Consider the following 19,648-nt stretch of genomic DNA (forward strand, 5'->3'; position numbering starts at 1 on the left):
CCAACCCCCATGGCTCCAGAGGCCATAAGCCCTAATGGGAAGTGAGGCAGGAGTCTATTACTGTTCTGCTAGTTGGACATGATGCCCAACTGCCTTCCAAATATGTTTACACCCAGAACTTAGTGTTGCTCTCAGCCTTGGCCAGGGAAGCTTCTGTTTGCTGTGGGCAACAGTTAATGCAGAGACTCATTACTGGTCAAAGTGCTCAGATGTCCCCTGCCCCCGGGGCTCAGGGAACACAGCAGAAGATGAGATTGAAAGAATGTAAGAGCCAGAGGAGGAAAGGGGCTGCTGTGGAATTCTGCCTTCTGGACATGCTCCCTGCACAATAATGGGAATTTCTTAAGAATTCCATTGTGGCCGGGCTGTGGTGGCGCACGCCTTTAATCCCAGCACTTGAAAGGCAGAGGCAGGCGGATTTCTGAGTTGGAGGCCAGCCTGGTCTACAGAGTGAGTTCCAGGACAGCCAGGGCTATACAGAGAAACCCTGTCTCGGGAAAACAAACAAACAAACAAACAAACAAACAAACAAACAGAATTCCATTGTGGATTGTAAGACTCCACCCCCTCCTTGAGAGCTATAGACTGTAAATGGTTATGGGAGGCAGTGGTGTAGCCACAGGTAAGTTGCTTTTGTGCAATTAAATACCCGCCCCCCATGCCCATGCCCATGCAAGCCAAGCTAATTAAATGTGTGGGACACACACTGAGACATGATGTAAGGAGGGAGACTTGAGAAGAAATTGCTTTGGTGGGAAGGGAAAGGGGATAAGAAGGCAATGGGGTAAATAGGATCAAAGTATATTACAGATGTGTACAAACTTGTGAAAAAGTAAATATGTGAATGGTATTTCTTGTCAGTTCCCTACCTCCCTTCATTCATCCCCCATTTGACCAAACACAAAGACACTGGAGGCTGAGACATGTTATATCTCCAGTGGAAGGGGAGGGAGATACATAAGCCGAAGAGAAACGAAAGTCTGTATGTTGCAGCCCAAACTCAAGTTGCTATTGTGGTAGGAAGGGGGCGACTGCAGAAAGAAGGAAACTGATACATCTTGGTGGGTAAAGGAGGAAATGAGAGGTTTGATCTTCAGGTTCCAGCAGGGACCCAGCAGAAGATGGCACTACCTGGCCAAGTCAACAAAAATATGAGCATGTAAGAGCTGCCAAGATGGCTCCATTGGCAAAAGCACTTACCAGGGAAGCACCAGGACCGGTATTCGATCCCAGCACCTGTGTAAAAGTTGGACACAACAGCATTGGGGAGGCAGAGACAGGATGACGTTACTTGTCTCAAAAAAAAAAAAAAGGCAGACAGGTTAGCAAGATGGCTCATTGGGTAAAAGTTCTTGCAGCATGCAAACATGGCTGAGTTTGCCTCCCAGAATTCATGGAGGAAGGGGAAGAGCTCTGACTCCCAGAAGTTGTTGTCCTCTGATTTCATAAGCACACAGTCCCAGGCATAGCCGCCCCACTCCCGTCCCTCAAACAAATAAATAAAATGGAAATGAAAAAATAAAGTGGAGAACGATTGAGGTAGATACCCAGTATTGACCTCTGGCCTATATATGCATGCACATATGCAAACACATGAGCACACACACACACACACACACACACACACACACACACACACACACACACAAGCACAAGTTTGTTTCTACTTAATGTAAACCTTCTCTGGGGTCATATCTGGCTTAGAAGGAACTTTGCCTTGACACCCTGCCTTGGCACGAGTAAGTACAAAGGCAAGAGGCCTGTCTTTGTCCAGCCTTCAGGGCCCCCACTTCCCGCTCTAATACAATGCTTCTTCCTGTTTGTTAGGCATGCTCTGCCTACCCCCTCCTCCCCCCAGCTGCAGTAGTTCCTTCTAAATGTTCCCCAGGTCCTAGCCAGGAAGGGATACTTCCCCTATTCCCATGGCTACTTCTTGTACCCTATGAGGGACATGAAGCAGGGGAGAGAAATAGAACCCCCACCCACTGTGTGTGTGTGTGTGTGTGTGTGTGTGTCTGTCCATGCACCAGAGTGTCATTCCTTAGATGCCATCCACTACTCTTTTGTTTGAAAAGGGGTCTCTCTCTCTCTCTCTGCTGAAACTGCCCCACCCCCATTCCAAACAGCCTAGTCTGGCTGGTCAGAGCACAGCAGTGCTTTGCCTGTCTCTGCCCCCACCCCAACCAATGCCGGGATGACAAACGCATGCCACCATAGTTTGGTTTGGTTTGGTTTTGCTTTGCAGTGGATTGTGGTGATCGCCCTCAGGCCATCTCTCTTAGAAGCATCTGTATCAATTCCAACATCTCAGTTTCTGTGTCTTACAAAGTGAATGTGGTGATGATACCCACCCTTCAGGACTGTTTGGAAGATATGACGGTACCTGGCTCAAAGTGCTTTTCTCTTTGTAAATAATGAGTCCCCTGGGTAGATGTGCTGGTGTTATGTGATACTATCCCTAGAGAGATATGAACAAATGCCTACTCACCCAGTTTTATTGGGATTACTAAGAGGAATATGGGTGAGTGGTTACTTACAGGAGCAGATATGACTCAGGCAGCTGCAGCATCGAAGTCTACCCTAGCACAGGTGACATCTCACAAAAACTCAAATTCTGTATCACAGCACACAACCTGAAGGAAGCTCAATAGGTCAGAGTAAGGAGTGCCCTACAGCTCACAGTGTTTTCTCCTCCCCTCCCCTCTGATTCCCCTCCCCTCCCTTTCTCTGCCTTCCCTTCTCCTCCCATTCCTTCCTTTCCCTCCCCTCCCCTTCTTTCTTTATTTTTAAGACGGAGTTCTACTCTGTGTACTTCAGGCTGCCTTGTACTTGTCATCCTCCTGCCTCAGTTTCCTGAATGCTAGGATTAGATATTATGTGACACTACATGTATCTAATCTAAGGGTTTTTTCCCTTTATTTTTAAGTTTCAGTTTTATTATACTCATTCGTGTGTATATGTGGGCATGAACATGGCATGGTACCATGTGGAGGTCAGAGGACAACTTTTGAGAACATTTTCTTTGCTTTCACCATATGGGTCCTGGGTATCGAGCTTGGGTCATCAGGCTTGGTGGCAAGTGCCTTTACGAGCCATATTCTCAACTGTGCTTAGCTTTAAAGAAAGAATAGCTGTACATATTTATGGATGAGATTTCAGTACATGCACATACTGTGCAATGATCAGATCAATGTAACTAATATATCTATAACTTAGATATCTTTGTTGTTATTCTGGGAACACTCAAAATATTCTCTAATAATCAATTGTCCTGAACTACAGTCACTGTATCACAGAATATTAGATGTTATTCTTCCTCCCCAACAGTAACCCTGGACCTGGTAGTTTCTATATATTCTTTCTATACTTATTTTTTTTTTATTCTAGAACACAGATGTTCTACTCCTAGATTGCTAATAATGTTTGTCAGGAATGGGTTTCAAACATAACCAAATAATGCCATTGGCTTCTTATTGAGATACGGATTTTCTGTTAAGGCAGTGTATTTAAAAAAGCCTTTATTGTGTTAGAAGATCCTCATAATCTCAATAACAGAACCAGAAAAAGGAACAAGGTACTTTTGTTAAAATGGGGAGCAAGACAGTGGTAAAGAATAAAGACAGAGACATGATTAATGTCTTTGGATGAACACTTACATAGTAGGAAAATGAGTATGTTTGGACTCATGCCTATCAAAACCATGAGACAGGCCAGGAGCAGTGGTGCATGCCTGTGAGAGGCCAAGGTGAGAAGAGCTCTGGTGTGAGGCTAGCCTGGGCTGCATAATGAGTTCCAAGGCACTCTGAGCTACACAGTAAGACCCTTTCTCAAAAAAGAGAAAGAACAAGGAGCTGGAGAGATAGCTCAAAAAATTTGCTGGTATTTCAGAGACCTGAGTTTATTTCCAAGTACCTGGGCAACTTACAACAGTCTGGAACTCCAGTTCTAGAGCATCCAACACCCTCTTCTGGTCTCTATAGGCATCACCACACATGTAGACATACACACACACATACACACACACACACACACATCCACCCCCCCCCCCCACACACACACATATAAAAAGAAAGAAAATTATTTTGGGGGGGTGGGTTTCAAGACAGAATTTCTCTGTGTAGCCCTGGCTGGGCTGTCCTGGAATTTGCTCTGTAGATCAAGCTGGTCTTGAACTCACAGAGATATGCCTGCCACTGCCTTCTGAGTGCTGGGATTAAGGGCTGCATCAACATTCCCTACTTAAATACATCTTTGTTTTTGATTTTTGAGACAGGGTTTCTGTATGTAGCCCTGGCTAACCTGGAACTCATTTTGTAGATCAGGCTGGCCCTAAACTCACAGAGATCTGCCTGTCTTTGCTTTCTGAGTGCTGGGATTAAATGTGTGAACCATCATTGCCAGTTAAAAACAAAACAAAACAACAAAAAAAAAAAAAAACAAAAGCTTCCTTGGTGAGGTGAGTGCTATACTTCTCTGTATTTAGCATGCAGTTGGGATTACATTGTTTTGGAAAGTGGCAATAATATGTTCTCTAGAGTCCATGACTTCATCGACCATACACAGGTCAGGTTTCTACTACCAGGCATGAATTTTATCCCACTGAATGGACCTTAAGTCCAATGAAATGGCTGTTGGTTACCCTCAAGATGTAAGTGCCCCTCTGCCACTCTAGGGGTTATCTAGCTATGCTGGTTAGGTCTATGGTTCATAGGCTTTACAGCTGGGTCGGACTTTTAATTGCTTTTCTCCCTTGGCACCTTACACAAGCTCCTTTCAAGCCTGTGAGAGACAGTCCTTAGGGAGGAGGCTTCTATGATACTTCCAGATCAATTTCTCTGTCCTCAAGTCCTGTGTCCAAAGTTTGTGCTGCCTTTAGAAATAGGGTTTTACTTCAAGAAACTTCTTTTTGTAGCAGATAGAGATCATCACTAAAAATCTATAACTGGTCAAAACACAGAGAACGACTGACCACAGGATATCCCACATCAATTGCTACATCTACAACACAACTCCTACATCTATCACTCAAGGAACATCATTGAAGGGAGGGTGGAAAGATTGTAAGAGCCAGAGGATCAGCATGTCTGCTACTAGACAGTGTCTTCTACATATGACAGGAAAGCCACATCATCAGAACTTAAGAATATGGTTGCCCAAACAAGACCAGTACAACCTGACTCCCACTTTCCAAACCAGTGTAATCCCATTGCATGCTAAACACTTATACCCACAGAGAAGTATGCCGGTCACCCCCACCAAGGAAGCTTTTGCTTCTTTCTCTTTGAATAAAAGATTTTCTTTTCTTTTCTTTTCTTTTCTTTTCTTTTCTTTTCTTTTCTTTTCTTTTGGCCTGGCAGTGGTGGTGCATGCCTTTAATCTCAGCACTCAGGAGGCAGAGGCAGAGGCAGGTGGATCTTTGTGAGTTCTAGGCCAGCCTGGTCTTTACAAATCAAGTCCCAGGACAGCCAGGGATATACAGAGACACCCTGCCCCAAAAACCTGACACCAGTTGACATCTCAAGATATCTATCCGGATAGAGGAAAAAAAAAAAAAAGATCTCACAATATCCGGCCCCTAGATGGAGAGCTACAGGCAATCAATGAATTCTAAGAGAAGACAATCAATCTTCTCTAGGAAGGAGTCCCCTGTTAGGTTATTCAATCCCAAGTAATCAGACCGAAATACTAAAAGGATTTGGTTGTATTTATATAAGGAGAGGTAATGGATTTGAGATAGAGTAGGAGCGTCATGGAAGGAGTTGGAGGGAGGAGGGGGGGGATGATGTAAGTGCAATGTCTTCATGCATGAAATTATTAAAACCAATGTTTAAAAAAGGAAGAACAAAACCAACCAATCAAAATCATGCCCAATGGCAACCACACTGTAATACACAGAAAAAGTACTGAATAAAGTGTGTGTGTGTGTTGGTACAAAGTAATGCTATCATTCCAATTCCTCTTCATTTTTTGACTTTTGCAGAGAAAAAGAGTCTGGGACTTCTTTGGTTTTCCAGAGGTTCTCTCAGAGTTTGGGAATAAGAGTCTTGTGATGTTCTGATCATCACTGCCTCCACCCTGTGTGTGTGTGTGTGTGTGTGTGTGTGTGTGTGTGTGTGTGTGTGTGTGTGTCTGTGTGTGTGAGACAGAGAGAGACAGAGAGAGAGAGACAGAGACAGAGAGAGAGACAGAGAGAGACAGAGACAGAGATGACAGAGACACAGAGAGACACAGAGAGGAGGGGGACAAGTTGCAGGAATCAGTTCTCTCCTTCCACTGTTGTTTCAGAGGCTAGAACTCAGGTTGCAGTTTTGGGTCTTGGGGAAGCAGCAAAGCTGCTGAGCAATCTCTCCCATCCTCATACTTTTAACTGTATCCCAGAACAATTCTTGGGAGAGTATTTGCATCTCTGCTTAGAAAGGTATCTGTCTCATCTTTTCCCTCTCTCTAAAGACTCAAAGACTCCAATGGGAGTGGCCCGTGGATCTGGCCTTGCTCACATACCTCCACCTGTCCGAGAGGAGGGGTAGAGTGCAGTCTCATTTTTTGTGATTTAGTTGGGGGTGGGGAGTAGAGCTGCATCTGCCTGAGTTGAAGCATTTCCTTGAGTAGGAAGCTGTGAGCTGGGGAAACACTGTCATTCTTGCTAAGGGTGGGACATCCCCTGAAAAGTGGTCCCTTGCTTCTGGTGCTTTTGGCAGAGGTTATGGAATTCAAAGGAGTTGGGTCCTGGCTGGAGGAAGTGGCCTGCTCTGGGGGTGAGGCTTGGGGGTTATATACTGCCCCCCCCCTGCTTTCTGATTGCCAAAGTTGTATGGCTAGCTGTCTTAAACTCTTGCCACACCTTTCTTCCCTTACACTGCCTCTTGCCGTGTATATGGTCAAAGCAATGAGAAAAAGAACTAATATGGTACTAAACACTTCAAGAGCAAACATCATCTCTTCTGCTTTCACCCCAAACCTTTTTCTCCTGTCTTCCCCTTTACAAACAAATACCCACCCCTCTTTGCAATGAAGACAAGTAATTGAGAAGATCTGAAGGTGGAAGTGCCATCAAGGGTGACTAAACTGTTGGGATAAGAAGCTACAACCTATATTCACAATGGATGCCTAGCAACATAGGGCTATAGAAATTTGCTACAAGTGTGCATGCAACTTTTTTGTTTTGTTTTGTTTTGTTTTGTTTTTTCCCCGAGACAAGGTTTCTCTGTATAGCCCTGGCTGTCCTGGAACTCAGTCTGTACACCAGGCTGGCCTCGAACTCAGAAATCCACCTGCCTCTGCCTCCCAAGTGCTGGGATTAAAGGCGTGCACCACCACTGCCCGGCTAACTTTTTTGTTTTCTAAGTATTCATTTACCTATCTTCTTTTGTGTATGCACGAGTATATGTGTGTATATGTTCATATGTGTACACACTTGTGGCACTACATGTACTTGTGCATCGAGGCCAGAAGTCAATGTCCTCACTTTACTTATTTATTTATTTATTTATTTATTTATTTATTTATTTATTTATTAAGACAAAGTCTTCTACTGAACCTGGAGCTTGCCAAGTAGCTGAGCTGGTGAGCAAGTGAGTGCTCACTCCCAGAATTTATCCGTTTCTGCCTCCTCCTTATGTGAATTTCCAGTAGAATGTCATCATGCCTGGCCTCGTATGTGAGGTGCTGTGGATCTGAATTCAGGTCACCTTGCTCATGTGCCAAGTGCTTTACCCGCTGAGCTCAAAAAAGTTCCCAGGGCCCCTTGCAACTTTTGGGTAAAATTTTGAGTATTTTATGTATTTATTTCTCTAATTTTGGCATTATAGTACAATTGCATCATGCCTCCCTTCCCTTCCTCCCTCCAAACTCTCCCATATACCCTTTCCTCCTGTCTTTCAAATCCATGGCCTCTTTTTGTATTAGTTGTTTATATATATTATTATATTGTTATACATATTATATATACAAAGTTGACTACTTGGTATTAGATAAGTGATTGGTGTGCCCTTCCCTGGAGAAGACTATTTTTTCACTCTGAACATTCTTCAGTTGCCTGTAGTTCTTTGTGTGGGATTGAAGCGTCATGGACTTTTCTTCATCCAATTTGGCATGGTTATTGGTATTATCCTTGTTCAGCTCATAATTGGGCAGTCATGTTGGTGAGACTTTATGTGTGTAGCTTCTGAAATTATTAAGAGACAGAATCTCACCAGAAACTCTCTGATCCTCTGGTTCTTACAATCTTTCTGTCTCTTCTTCCACAACGTTCCCTGAGCCTTAGGTGCACAAGTTGTTTTGAAGATATATCAGTTGGGACTGGGCTCCAGTCATTTTGCTTGGTTGTGGTTTTTAGGGAATGCTCTCTGTCCTTTGTAAAGAGAAGTTTCAAATTTATTAGGTGTCTAATATGCACAAAGCCCTGGGTTCTATCCTCAGCATTATAGGGAAAAAGTTTTAGGGGAGCTTAAAGAACCGAGGGTAGACCAGATGTTCCATAGTGAAGGAAAACAAACCAAACAGCTCCAAGTGTTTTGTTGGATCCCTCCAGTGAAGCCCCAAGGCCACTGCAGTCAGGTGGAGTCAGAGCCTGTCACCTCTGTCTGACAGCTGCAAGCCTCTACTGCCACCTTGAGCATAAAGCTCACGGGCTTCTTTATTCTGAGTTCAGGTGCCCCACAGGGGCAGAAGCTATGGGTCACAGACCCTGTCTGTTGTTTACTGCCAGGGAAGTAAAGAACAGATCTCATGGCTTCCACTTTGGAAAGATTTGTTTACAGGGTTGGAAGGTGTTGAAAAGATTCCAGGTCTGTTCTAGGGCTTCTCTTTCCAGCTGGGTTCCCAACCCCACCCCCTGCTGCTGAGGACTGAAACGGGGGCCTTAAGTCTGGTTTTGGTTCTTTTTTGTTTTTGACAAATCCATTTGAATTCTCTTTTTCCTTTTGGCACAGGATCTAGTGTAGCCCAACCTGGCCCTGAGTTCTCTATGCCTTGGACTATTGATTTTCCTTTCTCAGCCTGGGGTGCGTGGTGGTGCCTGGCTTCTATTTTAATTCTTAAGATCCTAAATTCAAAGTTGAGTTAATTAACCCTTTCCTCTATGATCTGTGCTTTTGTATTGTTTGACCTCAGCTTGGAAGTTATAACCTCTTAATTTTGCTTTCATGATTACGTAATGAGTCTGTTTTTTAAAAAAGAGTCTACGAATAAGAGTCTGTTTTTAAAAAAAATATCTTTTTTTCCTCAGCTCCATCTCTCTACAGGAAATACCATGCTGGGAATGAAAATAGTCCACCCTAAGATCCAGGGTGCCAGGAAAATGAGTATCTCCCTGTCTGGGAACCTGCGCCCACAGCTAAATCTAAATATTCATATTTTCTGTTTTTTTTCTTCATCTTTTCTATAAATTGTAACATTGCTATACGGGCAAAGCAGAGGCAGATGGAGGAATTCTGTCTCCCCAGTTTTGGCTAAATTAATTTTACACACACACACACACACACACACACAGAGAGAGAGACAGACACAGCTCCGTTAAATCAGGCTAGTGTTTGAATTCTGAACCAGGCATTATGTCTTAGAATTCTGGGAAATACTTGCTCTTAACTAGCATCTTTGACATACAAAAATTATTAAATTCCTGACCTTGACAATGTAAAGCATAAGCCGAGTTAATGCTATCTCCTTCCCCACTTCTGTGTTAGCATTATAAAGTATTTAATTGTATATAGAGTGAAAAGTCAAACAAGATACAATTGATATTAGTATGTAAATGTATTCATTTACTTTTCTACTTTCTCTTCACAGTTCTAGTTAGTTTTAAAATATTTCGAGGACAACTTTCAGGAGTCAGCTCTTTCCTTTTACTATGGGAGTTCTAGGGATTGAACTCATGTCGCTAGGCTTGAGGGCAAGCCCTTTACTTGCTGAGCCATCGTGCTAGTACCTCAGACCAACCAAATTATCTGAAGAAACTATTTGAAGCCTAGGGTGATGTGACTTCTCTTCACCGAGGAATGAAATTCTCTTCTGTGAAAGCACCTTAAGCATGGGCTCATCTGAACCAAATGTCAGGGCTGGAGCAGATGTGAAGAGAACACGGACCTACTTCAGCTTCATTTGTATCCAACAACAACCTTTTTGTGGAAGAGGCAAGTGCCCCTGGAGGAGAACTCTTCCAAGTTTCCTCCCTGCCCTTGGCATCATCCTGGCCCCAGTTCAATCAATCCTTCCCTCCATTGTTCATTTCTCTTTGTGTTTGTGCATGCATGAGTGCATTTATTCATGTGTGATGTGCACCTGCATGTGTGAGTTCCTATGTAGGTATGTGTTCTTGAGCATGTGGAGGACGGAGCTTGACGTGTCCTCTCTGATTGCTTTTCTCATGTTTTAAAAAGATGGTCCGTTAGTGAATCTGGAGCTCATCAATTGTGCTAGACTGGCTGGCCAGTGTGCTCTGGGGATCCTTCTGTCCCCACCATCACCACAGTTCTGGGATTACAGGCCTGTGTCGTGCTGCTGTCTCTGGCTCATTTACTTGGGTGCTAGGGACCTGGGCTGAGGTCCTCAGGCTTATGTAGACTATGAAACAGCTCTTCTTTAGCTGCTAAGGATATTTGTCTTATGCTTTGACTAGATCCTTTTCAGATTAGGACTCAGCGTTAGATTTTGTCAAATGATTATTGAGGGTAGCTGCAAAAGTGATCACAGCTGTTGAGTTTGACTTTTTCTAACTGAGATACATGCTATATAAAAGGAAGCATACAGACCCTAGGTATTAGGTTCAGATGTGTCGCCATCATCACGTCTGTTAGCACCACCCTAAAAGAGAGTGAACATTTGTATTATTCAAGCTCATTCTAGGGCAAATTCTGTGAAAACTGTTAATTTGTGGTGAGCCTGCCTTGTGTGGTCTCTGCTTCCCCACCTCCAGCCTCAGTTTATTCCCCCACAATCACAAGCCACTTGTGAGGTCTCAGCAGGCTGTTTTTCTCCATTTTCTTTCAATAGCTCATCAGAATTGAGTTGGCCCCTCTGGGGGTGTATGGCTTTGAGGAGGGGCCACAAGCTTCAGTCATGGTGCCCTCTTCACTAGTCTTCCCAGCTTATATAGCCAGTCTAGCCTCTCCCTGCTGCCACATGCAATTAAGATGCTTGCATAAATAGGTGGTAGAGTGGCTGATACTTAGGTGAGGGGTTGTGACATCCTCCACTCCCTCATGAGTGGGTGCAAATAGTCAACAAGCCCAGCTAATGCAATTCTTTTCCAAGAGGGAACAGCTGAACTCCTCAAGATGGTGGCTGCTTGGCTTGGAGGAGAGTCACTCACAACAGTGTAGTGTGTGTGTGTGTGTGTGTGTATGTGTACACGAGTGGAGGCCAAAGGTCACGCTCAAGCTCCTCAGTAGCTGTTTACTTTCTCTTTTGAGATAGGGTCTCTCACTGAGCCCTGAGGTATTCCAATTCAGCTAGGTTGGGAGGCTAGCCGAGCCCCAGAATTCATGTTTCTGCCTCTCCAGCAGTGGGATTACAAGGCTTTGTCACCATGCCTGGCTTTTTCTATGGGTGCTGGGAATCAGAGCCAGGTTCTCATGCTTGCTGCTACGAGCTTTACTGACCAGTTGTTGCCCCACCCCCATCATGTCTAGACTCTTACAGTGATAAGTTTGTGTAAAGTGTTGGCTTATAATCACCAGTATTCCTGTTTCCTTATTGCGAACCTTCAAATGAGCAGGTAAAATGTACTGGGACTTGGCCCCTTTCTGGGGTGTATGCAACACAGGCAAGAGTGAGTCTCTACAACTACTTTCTTGAACAAAGCAAAAGGCCAGAGCAGGGAGTGTGTCAACGAGGTGAGCAGGGGCACCCCAAACACCACGTCCCATACCCTAGCTTGACGCCAAACCAAACTACAAAACAGCACCTGCATCAAGCCAACTAAGAAGCCAGAGCGCTTCCTCCTACAGCTTTTTGTGCAAACGTCATATAACCACATTTGCTGAGCTGTGGCGCCTACATCACTAAAATCAATTTAGACTTCTATTTCCAGCTGATGCCACCACTTGTGTTTCTCTTCCTTTTTATAAAGTTCAGAAGTTACTTGAAATGTGCATTCAAATGCAAGTTGAAGTCTCTGATAGCCATGGCTGAGAGGAAGGTTTCCAGGATGGACATCAGGAGCCTGGGACACGTTCTTCCTAGAAAGGGTAGAAGCCATCCCTTTGGTACAAACCTGTGTGGGGGAGGCTTGCAGAACTTAGCCACGAAGAGGGCTTAAAATCTGGCCGGACCTCCCTTCTACACCATGAAAGGGTGTTTGTTCTCAAGCTGTTTGGCCTGGAATCTGAGGAGACACGTGCCTTTTCATGTTTTATACATTTTATTCATACATTTCTCCAACTTTGAAATGACAAAAGCCCAAGTCTATGGTTTCCCATTACACAGCATCCTACAGGTATGTATATTCTACAAAGAATACTATGCAGTTTCTCTTCTCCCCCTGTCACACGAGATAACTGATTAGGGTTTCGACTTGTACTGTGCTGGCTTGCCACCACCCTTGTGGTTGTTCAGGTGACAGGGCAAAGGGGTTGGGATGGGAGGGCATGTGCTAAGGCATGTAAATAGATACACACAGAGAGAAAGAAAAGCAGGACATTTACAAAGAATCCGAACCTTTCCAACCCCTTCAGCTCCTCTTGCAAGCTAAGGCTTTGCTGTACCCTGCGAATACTTACAATCGGATACGGTGAAATATACAACAACCATTAACATCTCTCTCTTTTTATCACTGAGACAATACTTCAAAACCTTTTATAAAAAGGCAATAATACATACAGAAAGAAAGAACACATTGGCAAAGCTTTATGCAAAACCACCCCAGAACTGAGTCTGAATGGCAATGCACCTACACTGCACTGGAACACGATGCTGTGGTCTCAGCACCACCTGCCTGCAGAGGACATCCCAGGCGACATCAAAGACTGGAAATCAACCCCTACCCCCCAATTCTTGGTCTCTGCCAAATGAAAAATAAAGGCAATGCCACTCTCTGTGGAGGAATGCCTACTTCTACTCCCAAGCACAAATCCCTCTGTTGAGATTCTCTCCTGGGTCCAAAAGACTCATCATCCCCGGACCTTACTCAGTCACATGCTATAAAGAATGGATTGAACTCTAAGCAGTAGCCAAGTGCCAAGGTTTTGCACATACACAGAGCTGGAGTTGTGCTTGGGGCCAGCAATGTGGTCTCCCATGTGGCTGCAAACATCTCCTTCCATTTTCTTTTGCTTGGTCCATTTGCACAGGTTCATTCAAGGGAGTTAATGGAGGGTCGGGTGACAAACAGTGGGAAGTCAGGAATGGTCTCTCCCATCCCTCTAACAGCTAAGACTTGCGGATGCCCGTCCCAGAGACGGTGCTGCTCTTTGCCTATAGCTGCTACTGCTGCTGTGGCCTGAAGGCACCAACAGGAAGTGCAGATAGGAAGGTTGGACGCGCTTCCTCTTTTCCCCTACTTCCGGATGGATGTGGGAGCTGAACTTCACTCTGTAAGCTGGGCAACCCGAGACTTCCCACAAGTTTAAGGCAAATGGACGTGTGCAGTGCCCAGGCATAGCTGATTACAAATGAGGCCTCCCAAGTACGGTTTCCTTAGCCAGTGGTACCACACAGAGAGGGAGACCCTATTTCTAAAAGGGCCAGAAAAGGGCAAGTGCCCCCAAATAAAAACAGCGATGAGAAGAACATGCAGCCCTTCTGAAAGCCATAGGAAGAAACGAGGCATCAAGAAAGATGTGTTCAGGGGCTTCAGTGTGCCTCAGCATCAGCATCCTTGCGAAGAGAACAGATGGAGCAGGCTGTGTTCAGTTCTGACAAACAGCCACCACTATCTACCCACCAGAATGCTGACCTGAAACAAGAAGTGATGAGGCATGCCAGGGGCTTGATTTTTGGAATGCTTAGCAGTGTGCCCTCTATTCTTTCCAAGGAGACATTTGTATTAAGAATTCACTAATCAAGCCATTTTCTCCATAGCGTTTGTGACAAGCTAAGCTTATTTTTCCCCCGTGTAAGAAACTGACCTGAGATGCTAAAGGAACATCCCATCAGTGGGAGACAAGAGAATGCTTTGGGCTGCCTCACCCTTAAGGAGCAGTTTCCATTCTGAGTAGCTCCCCATTTCCTGGAGGGTGGTTCAGTTGATTTAACTTTTTGCAAAAAAAAAAAAAAAAAAAAAAAAAAAAAAAAAAAAAAACAAACCAAAACCCTGGTAACCTTAATGAAGAGACCCCTGATTGGAAAACAGAACTCACAGATAAAAAGCTTAAAAAGATAACAGTAGCTTCAAAGGAATGCTTGGCCTGCCTGCCCCAGGCCTTAGATATAGGGAAGGGACCGCTTCCTGCCACTCTTCCTTTGCTGGGGAACTCTGCAGCTTTATCTATTCTGCCACCAATAGCCTGAGACTCTGCCTTCTGAATGCAAATAGCAAGAAGTAGGTCAACTCTTTCTTTTGCCTTTCTGAGCTGATATTTTAAGCCATCTCCTCTGATGGGGTGCTGCTAAAGCAGTTCCAATGTTATCTCGACATTGGGAAACTTCCAGATGAATTAAGCTGAGGGACACATTCCTTTTCAGTGTTCAGATAGGAATACGATGCATGTGAGAAGTAATTACTGCTTTATGATTAGAAAATCAGCTCACTTCATCTTTTAAGCAACGAACTTAGGAGATCCAAACACTCCTTCTCCTGTTGTGGGGAGTAGGGCTGGGGCGGCAGAAAGGACCTGCACTCTGGCTTTCCAACATTTCAGCTGACTACTGATTTAGCAATCTCTGGTAATTTGCTCTAGTGTGTGTGTGTGTGTGTGTGTGTGTGTGTGTGTGTGTGTTCTGGCCGATGAAATGGAAGCAGTCAAGAAGCTTTGAGCAATTTCCTCTGATTGCTCGGGGTACGGCTGTACTGATAGTACTCTGACTTCAGAGATTGTTTTCCTGTAGGTCATAAGCACACTGCTTTAGAGCTGTGTATTAGTGGAGAAGAGCAGGTGAGCTGCTGGGGCAGCCGCTGGGTTCTAGGTGCAGGCTTTCGCCACCTGTATAAGGGCAGGAAGGATGCCACCAGTGCTCTTCTCTCAGACTCCAGAAGGCCAGTGAGGACAGAAGTTCCCCATGTCCCCGAGTCCTGGAGTACCTTTTTCAGTCTGTGCTCACCTGAACTTCAGCTGGCTTCACTTTCCTATGCTCATTCTGTCTGGGGGGACGTGGTAGATGGTCACACACAGGCCTTGCCAGCATTTCTGGAGATGTGCTCTCAAGAGCAAGTGGAGCATAAGGGATTCTACCAGAGGGAGGAATGGTTCTTTTTTTTCCCACACCTTAGTTGTGCTTTACTGGAAGAGGTAGAGCAGGTACTGAGCCACTGAAAAGGGTGCCTTATGCTCAGTACTACTGCAGTAATGATGTCTGGCCTGGGCACTGATTAGGATCGAGGTCAGCACTACACAGCCCTAAGCAACTCCTGAAGTTTTCTCCCTCCACCTAGCAAGAGCTCACTGTTGAGTCTGTCTCTGGTGTGCTGTTAGGCCACCCTTACTTGTGGGACCGAACACAAGTTATTCTCACAGTATCTTGTTGGTAAGTTGTGACCATCTGGGCACTGACAAAGAATGGTCTACAAACAGAAACCAAATGGTATCATGTAATAATAGTTGGGAAGGGTGAGATGCTGAAAACAGGAGAGGAGTATGAACACAAAAATGCCTTCTCTGTTCAGTGCCTAAGAGGAGCTGTTCAGGCCAGAACTCATTCTGCCAAGGCACAAAGTGATGGAGGCCAGCTAACCCTGAAGAAATGAAAACGATGGTGTGTTTCCAAGGACCAGAGTCATGTCAGTGCCCTGTTCTCTCATCCATGAAGGGGCAACACTCTAGTGACCTCTGGCAGTCTGAGAACCCCAGCCTGGGCCTCCTCTAGTGATTCTGACAGCATGGCGGGGGATGACATGGTGAATGCTTTTAAAGCAACAAGGACAGGTGACTCCCCTGTGCCAAGGGATAGAGCAAGAGGAAGGAGAGACCACAGGTGGCCTTGTGAGTCACATGTGGTCCAAGCTGTGCCCTGGCAGGCTGCTTTGTTGCCCTACCAACCGATACTTATTCCTGGGCCTTCGATGGGTCAGTGAGCATCTAACAAATTTTAGAACTTAAAAGATTACCAGCTTGGACCTGAACAAATCTATAATGAAATGAAGGACCCAAAGGCATTTAATTATTGAACACATACAATGAAGTATATTTAAAAAAAATGGTCAGACTGTCCTGTTAGTTATCATTTTAAAGGAATTTACAGGGCTGTTATAGATTATTCTTTTGGAATAATTCAGTTTGTAGCAAATGCCTAAACTGGTTTCTTCATTGCACAGTATATTCTCTTTAAATGGGTGCTTAAAACAATTACATACAGATTAAAAATCCGCATTTCTTTGCTTAATTAAAACGTTAATACTCTTAGACAACACAGATCTGAAATGGCGAAACCAGCAATACCCCCTCCCACCTTACAACAAATTAAATTGAGACAAAATTACAAACACATTTCACTACATGATTATTATTAATAAAAATCAGGTTTTTTTTTTCTGTTTTATAAAGTTGCCCGAAATGCAAGGGATGTGCATAGGTTTACAACTTAGTCATAATAGCAATTTATTCTTACTCCCCTGGGTGTGCCCCGTGAACGGAATGTACTTGGCTGTAATTACAGATTGTTTTGTCCAACACAGACACACCGACAGCATAAACGCTCGCGACTGTCCACATGCATTAAGAGTCAAGACCCAACTTCAAATCTCTAAAAGGTTTACAGGGTGCTTCAAAGAGACAGTATCACAGTATCCGCATGTTACATAAAGGACTTAAAAAAAGAGAGAAAACAGGCCTTTAAAAATTTATGACTGTTTTGTAATCACTAGACTAATCATTTCAAATAAATAAAGGAAAGAAAGGTATTCCAATCCATAAAATCAGACTCTAAAAAGAATGTAGTGTTCCACCCCCAGTCAAGGTAACAGAATCATTGTTTATTATTATTAAAATAGATTATAGAAAGCAGCATCTATTTTGTGCAGTTTTTAGGGGCCTTGGAAATAAAAAGCTATGATTTCCAAAAATATAACATTCCAAAGGATTGAATAATACATACATTTAAAGATACATTTTATTAAAGTTTAGGAGAACTGATTAAAAAAGATACTGTCTCTTTAAATTAGTGTGTAATTGATTTTCTCCTCCTATCTATTCGGACATGACAATAATTATAAATGTAGGTCACACTACAACTAGGTAGTCTCTAGGGACCACGACCTGCTGACACAAGGCCGATAACAAAGAGGCTTTTTCCACGTAGGAGGTGGCTCCCAGTTTTATACTCAGATAGCCAAGGAGAAGCCTAATAGACCCAGGAGACTGGGACCCACTGTGGGGCTGTGCACACAAGCTCGACAGCTTCTTCCAGATGTCTGATTGTCTCATCAATTTCGTTGTTGATAATTGTGAGATCGAAGTAGTGTGCATATGTTCTCTGCAAGACATCGGACTCCTTCTGCAGGCGCTGAAGAGATTCATCCTGCATAGGGTGGTATGGGAGACGGGGAGGGATGGGAGAAGGGAAAAGCAAATGCAAGGTGGAAGTCAGTCCGTGCCTTTCTCTTTCTACATTTCATCCCAGCGTTAGAACGGGTCAAAACTAAACAATAGTGGGGTATGAGGCTAAGATGGCTGTGTGACAGAGATGATGGTCACTGTCCTGTGATGGCAGGGTCACAGAGCTCCCACTGGCAACTGTGACTGGTTGACATGCAACAGGGATCTCTGTGAAAAGTAACTAAAGCCAACATTTTAGCAAACACAAAGCCCCCACCCAGGCCTACCTGGGCCTATTCTCAGAGTCCCCTTTGGGAGACTACACAAGGCTTGAGTTTCTAGTGGCTATAGTTCTTTTATCCTTCCTTTGAGCCAGTGAGAACCAGAGCTACAGCCTTTTTGGTGAAATGCTAGTGTGGTTGAGGTAAACTCTCGAATCTCCTTCCCTTGGACCTTAAAGCTCATTTGAGTCTCGCATGTTTGTGCTAATAATATTTCCCTCCATCTACTTAAAAGGTTTAGTGTGTTCTGGGAATGCAATGGCACATAAGAGCCCTCATTTGACAGCAGTCCATGTAAGAGGCAAAACTTTCAGGATGCTATAAATAATGGTGGAATAAGGCCATTTCCCACATACATAGTAACTGGCAGCTGAAGAATGCCCCCAAGTTGGTCTGTACTGGAAATGGCCAGAAAAATGTCAGGGTTTGTGAATGTACTCATGCCTCTTAAGAAAACTGCCCCCAAACCTTGAACTCTAAGTAGGCTTACTGCAGGCTGTCACCCCTGTATTCAGCTGGCCTCAGACTATCAAAACTCCCCCAGGCTGAATCAACACCAGGAGGGAACCTTGGGTCTCAAGCTTGTCCCATTGCTTTTTTTTTTTTTTGAGCCAGAGTCTCACTATGTAGCCCAGGCTAGCCTGGAATTTAGAATCCTCTTGTTTTAGCTTCCCAAGTATTAGATAGGTATGTAGCATAATACCCACCTTGAATACTTTTTTAGTGTTCTAAAGAGTCACCAGAAAGAAGGTCTGTTGCTCTGTTTTTACAGGTTAAATTTCTTTTTTTTCTTTTTTCTTTTTTGGTTTTCTTGAGACAGGGTTTCTCTGTATAGCCCTGGCTGTCCTGGAACTCACTTTGTAGACCAGGCTGGCCTCGAACTCAGAAATCCACCTGCCTCTGCCTCCCAAGTGCTGGGATTAAAGGCGTGCACCACCACTGCCTGGCCAGGTTAAATTTCTTATGATGATTTCACAAAGGCCAAATTCAAATTTGAATTTTGTGAGTGAAATGAACTAGAAGTTTCCTGCCCTACTTCCCAAACACTTGGGAAGAGACAGGGGCAGTCTTTGGGTAACCTAGATCTTAGATCATATTTATATATTTACACATCCATAAATTTATGTTTATTAGATTATTATCCCTCTCTTCAACCTGGGCATAAAACCTTGTGTGTTTTGCTATTGCTTTGTCCCAGATTATTGCTAAGCTGAGTGGCACACACATAGTGTATGTTCAATAAATGCTATTAAAAGAAAAAGTGTTTGTTTGATATTGGTCCCATTAGGATTTTTAGAAAAAAAAAAAAAACTGTCAAGACTCTGGGTGATTGAGAAGTGGGACTCAGAGTAACAGAGTCTGATCTCTGGAGAATGCCAAAACTCTGATGATACCTTCAGGGACCAAGGAGTTCTGTGTGTCTAGCCCTGGCTAAGGACCCCTCTTCTTGTTCTTTGAGGGTACAGCTCTCTGGCAAGGGCATACTATTCCAGCCCTTTGCAGGGACAGACCCAAGAGCATCCAGAAACTCTTATCTGGGCATTCTGACCAAGCAAAGTCTACTGGTTTAGTCACCCTCTACAGGAATTTCAAAGCAGGACACAGCATGCTTTGAATATCAGTGTTAACTATCCCATGGTTGCAAGACCTCCGTCACTAGTCACCCTTTGAGGCTAAATACACACATTATGCTTGTACCTGAAAAAGCATAATATTTTCACTGTGGCTCAGTTTCACAGGAAA

The 19,648-nt window shown here is 44.1% G+C and overlaps 1 protein-coding gene across 23 annotated transcripts in view; it reads right to left on the reverse strand.

The window, feature by feature from the left end:
* Positions 1–12,339: 12,339 nt before the first annotated feature.
* Positions 12,340–19,648, reverse strand: part of Cask (calcium/calmodulin-dependent serine protein kinase (MAGUK family)) — a 329,704-nt gene continuing 322,395 nt past the window's right edge. For all 23 annotated transcript variants that reach the window (XM_017318366.2, XM_011247434.2, XM_011247437.2 and 20 more), the window contains one exon: positions 12,340–17,607. In XM_017318366.2, the coding sequence (XP_017173855.1) occupies positions 17,431–17,607 (177 nt within the window). In that variant the 3' untranslated portion in view covers positions 12,340–17,430. The remainder of the gene's footprint in view (positions 17,608–19,648) is intronic.

Source organism: Mus musculus, chromosome X (assembly GCF_000001635.26).
Source record: "Mus musculus strain C57BL/6J chromosome X, GRCm38.p6 C57BL/6J".
NCBI lineage: Eukaryota > Metazoa > Chordata > Mammalia > Rodentia > Muridae > Mus > Mus musculus.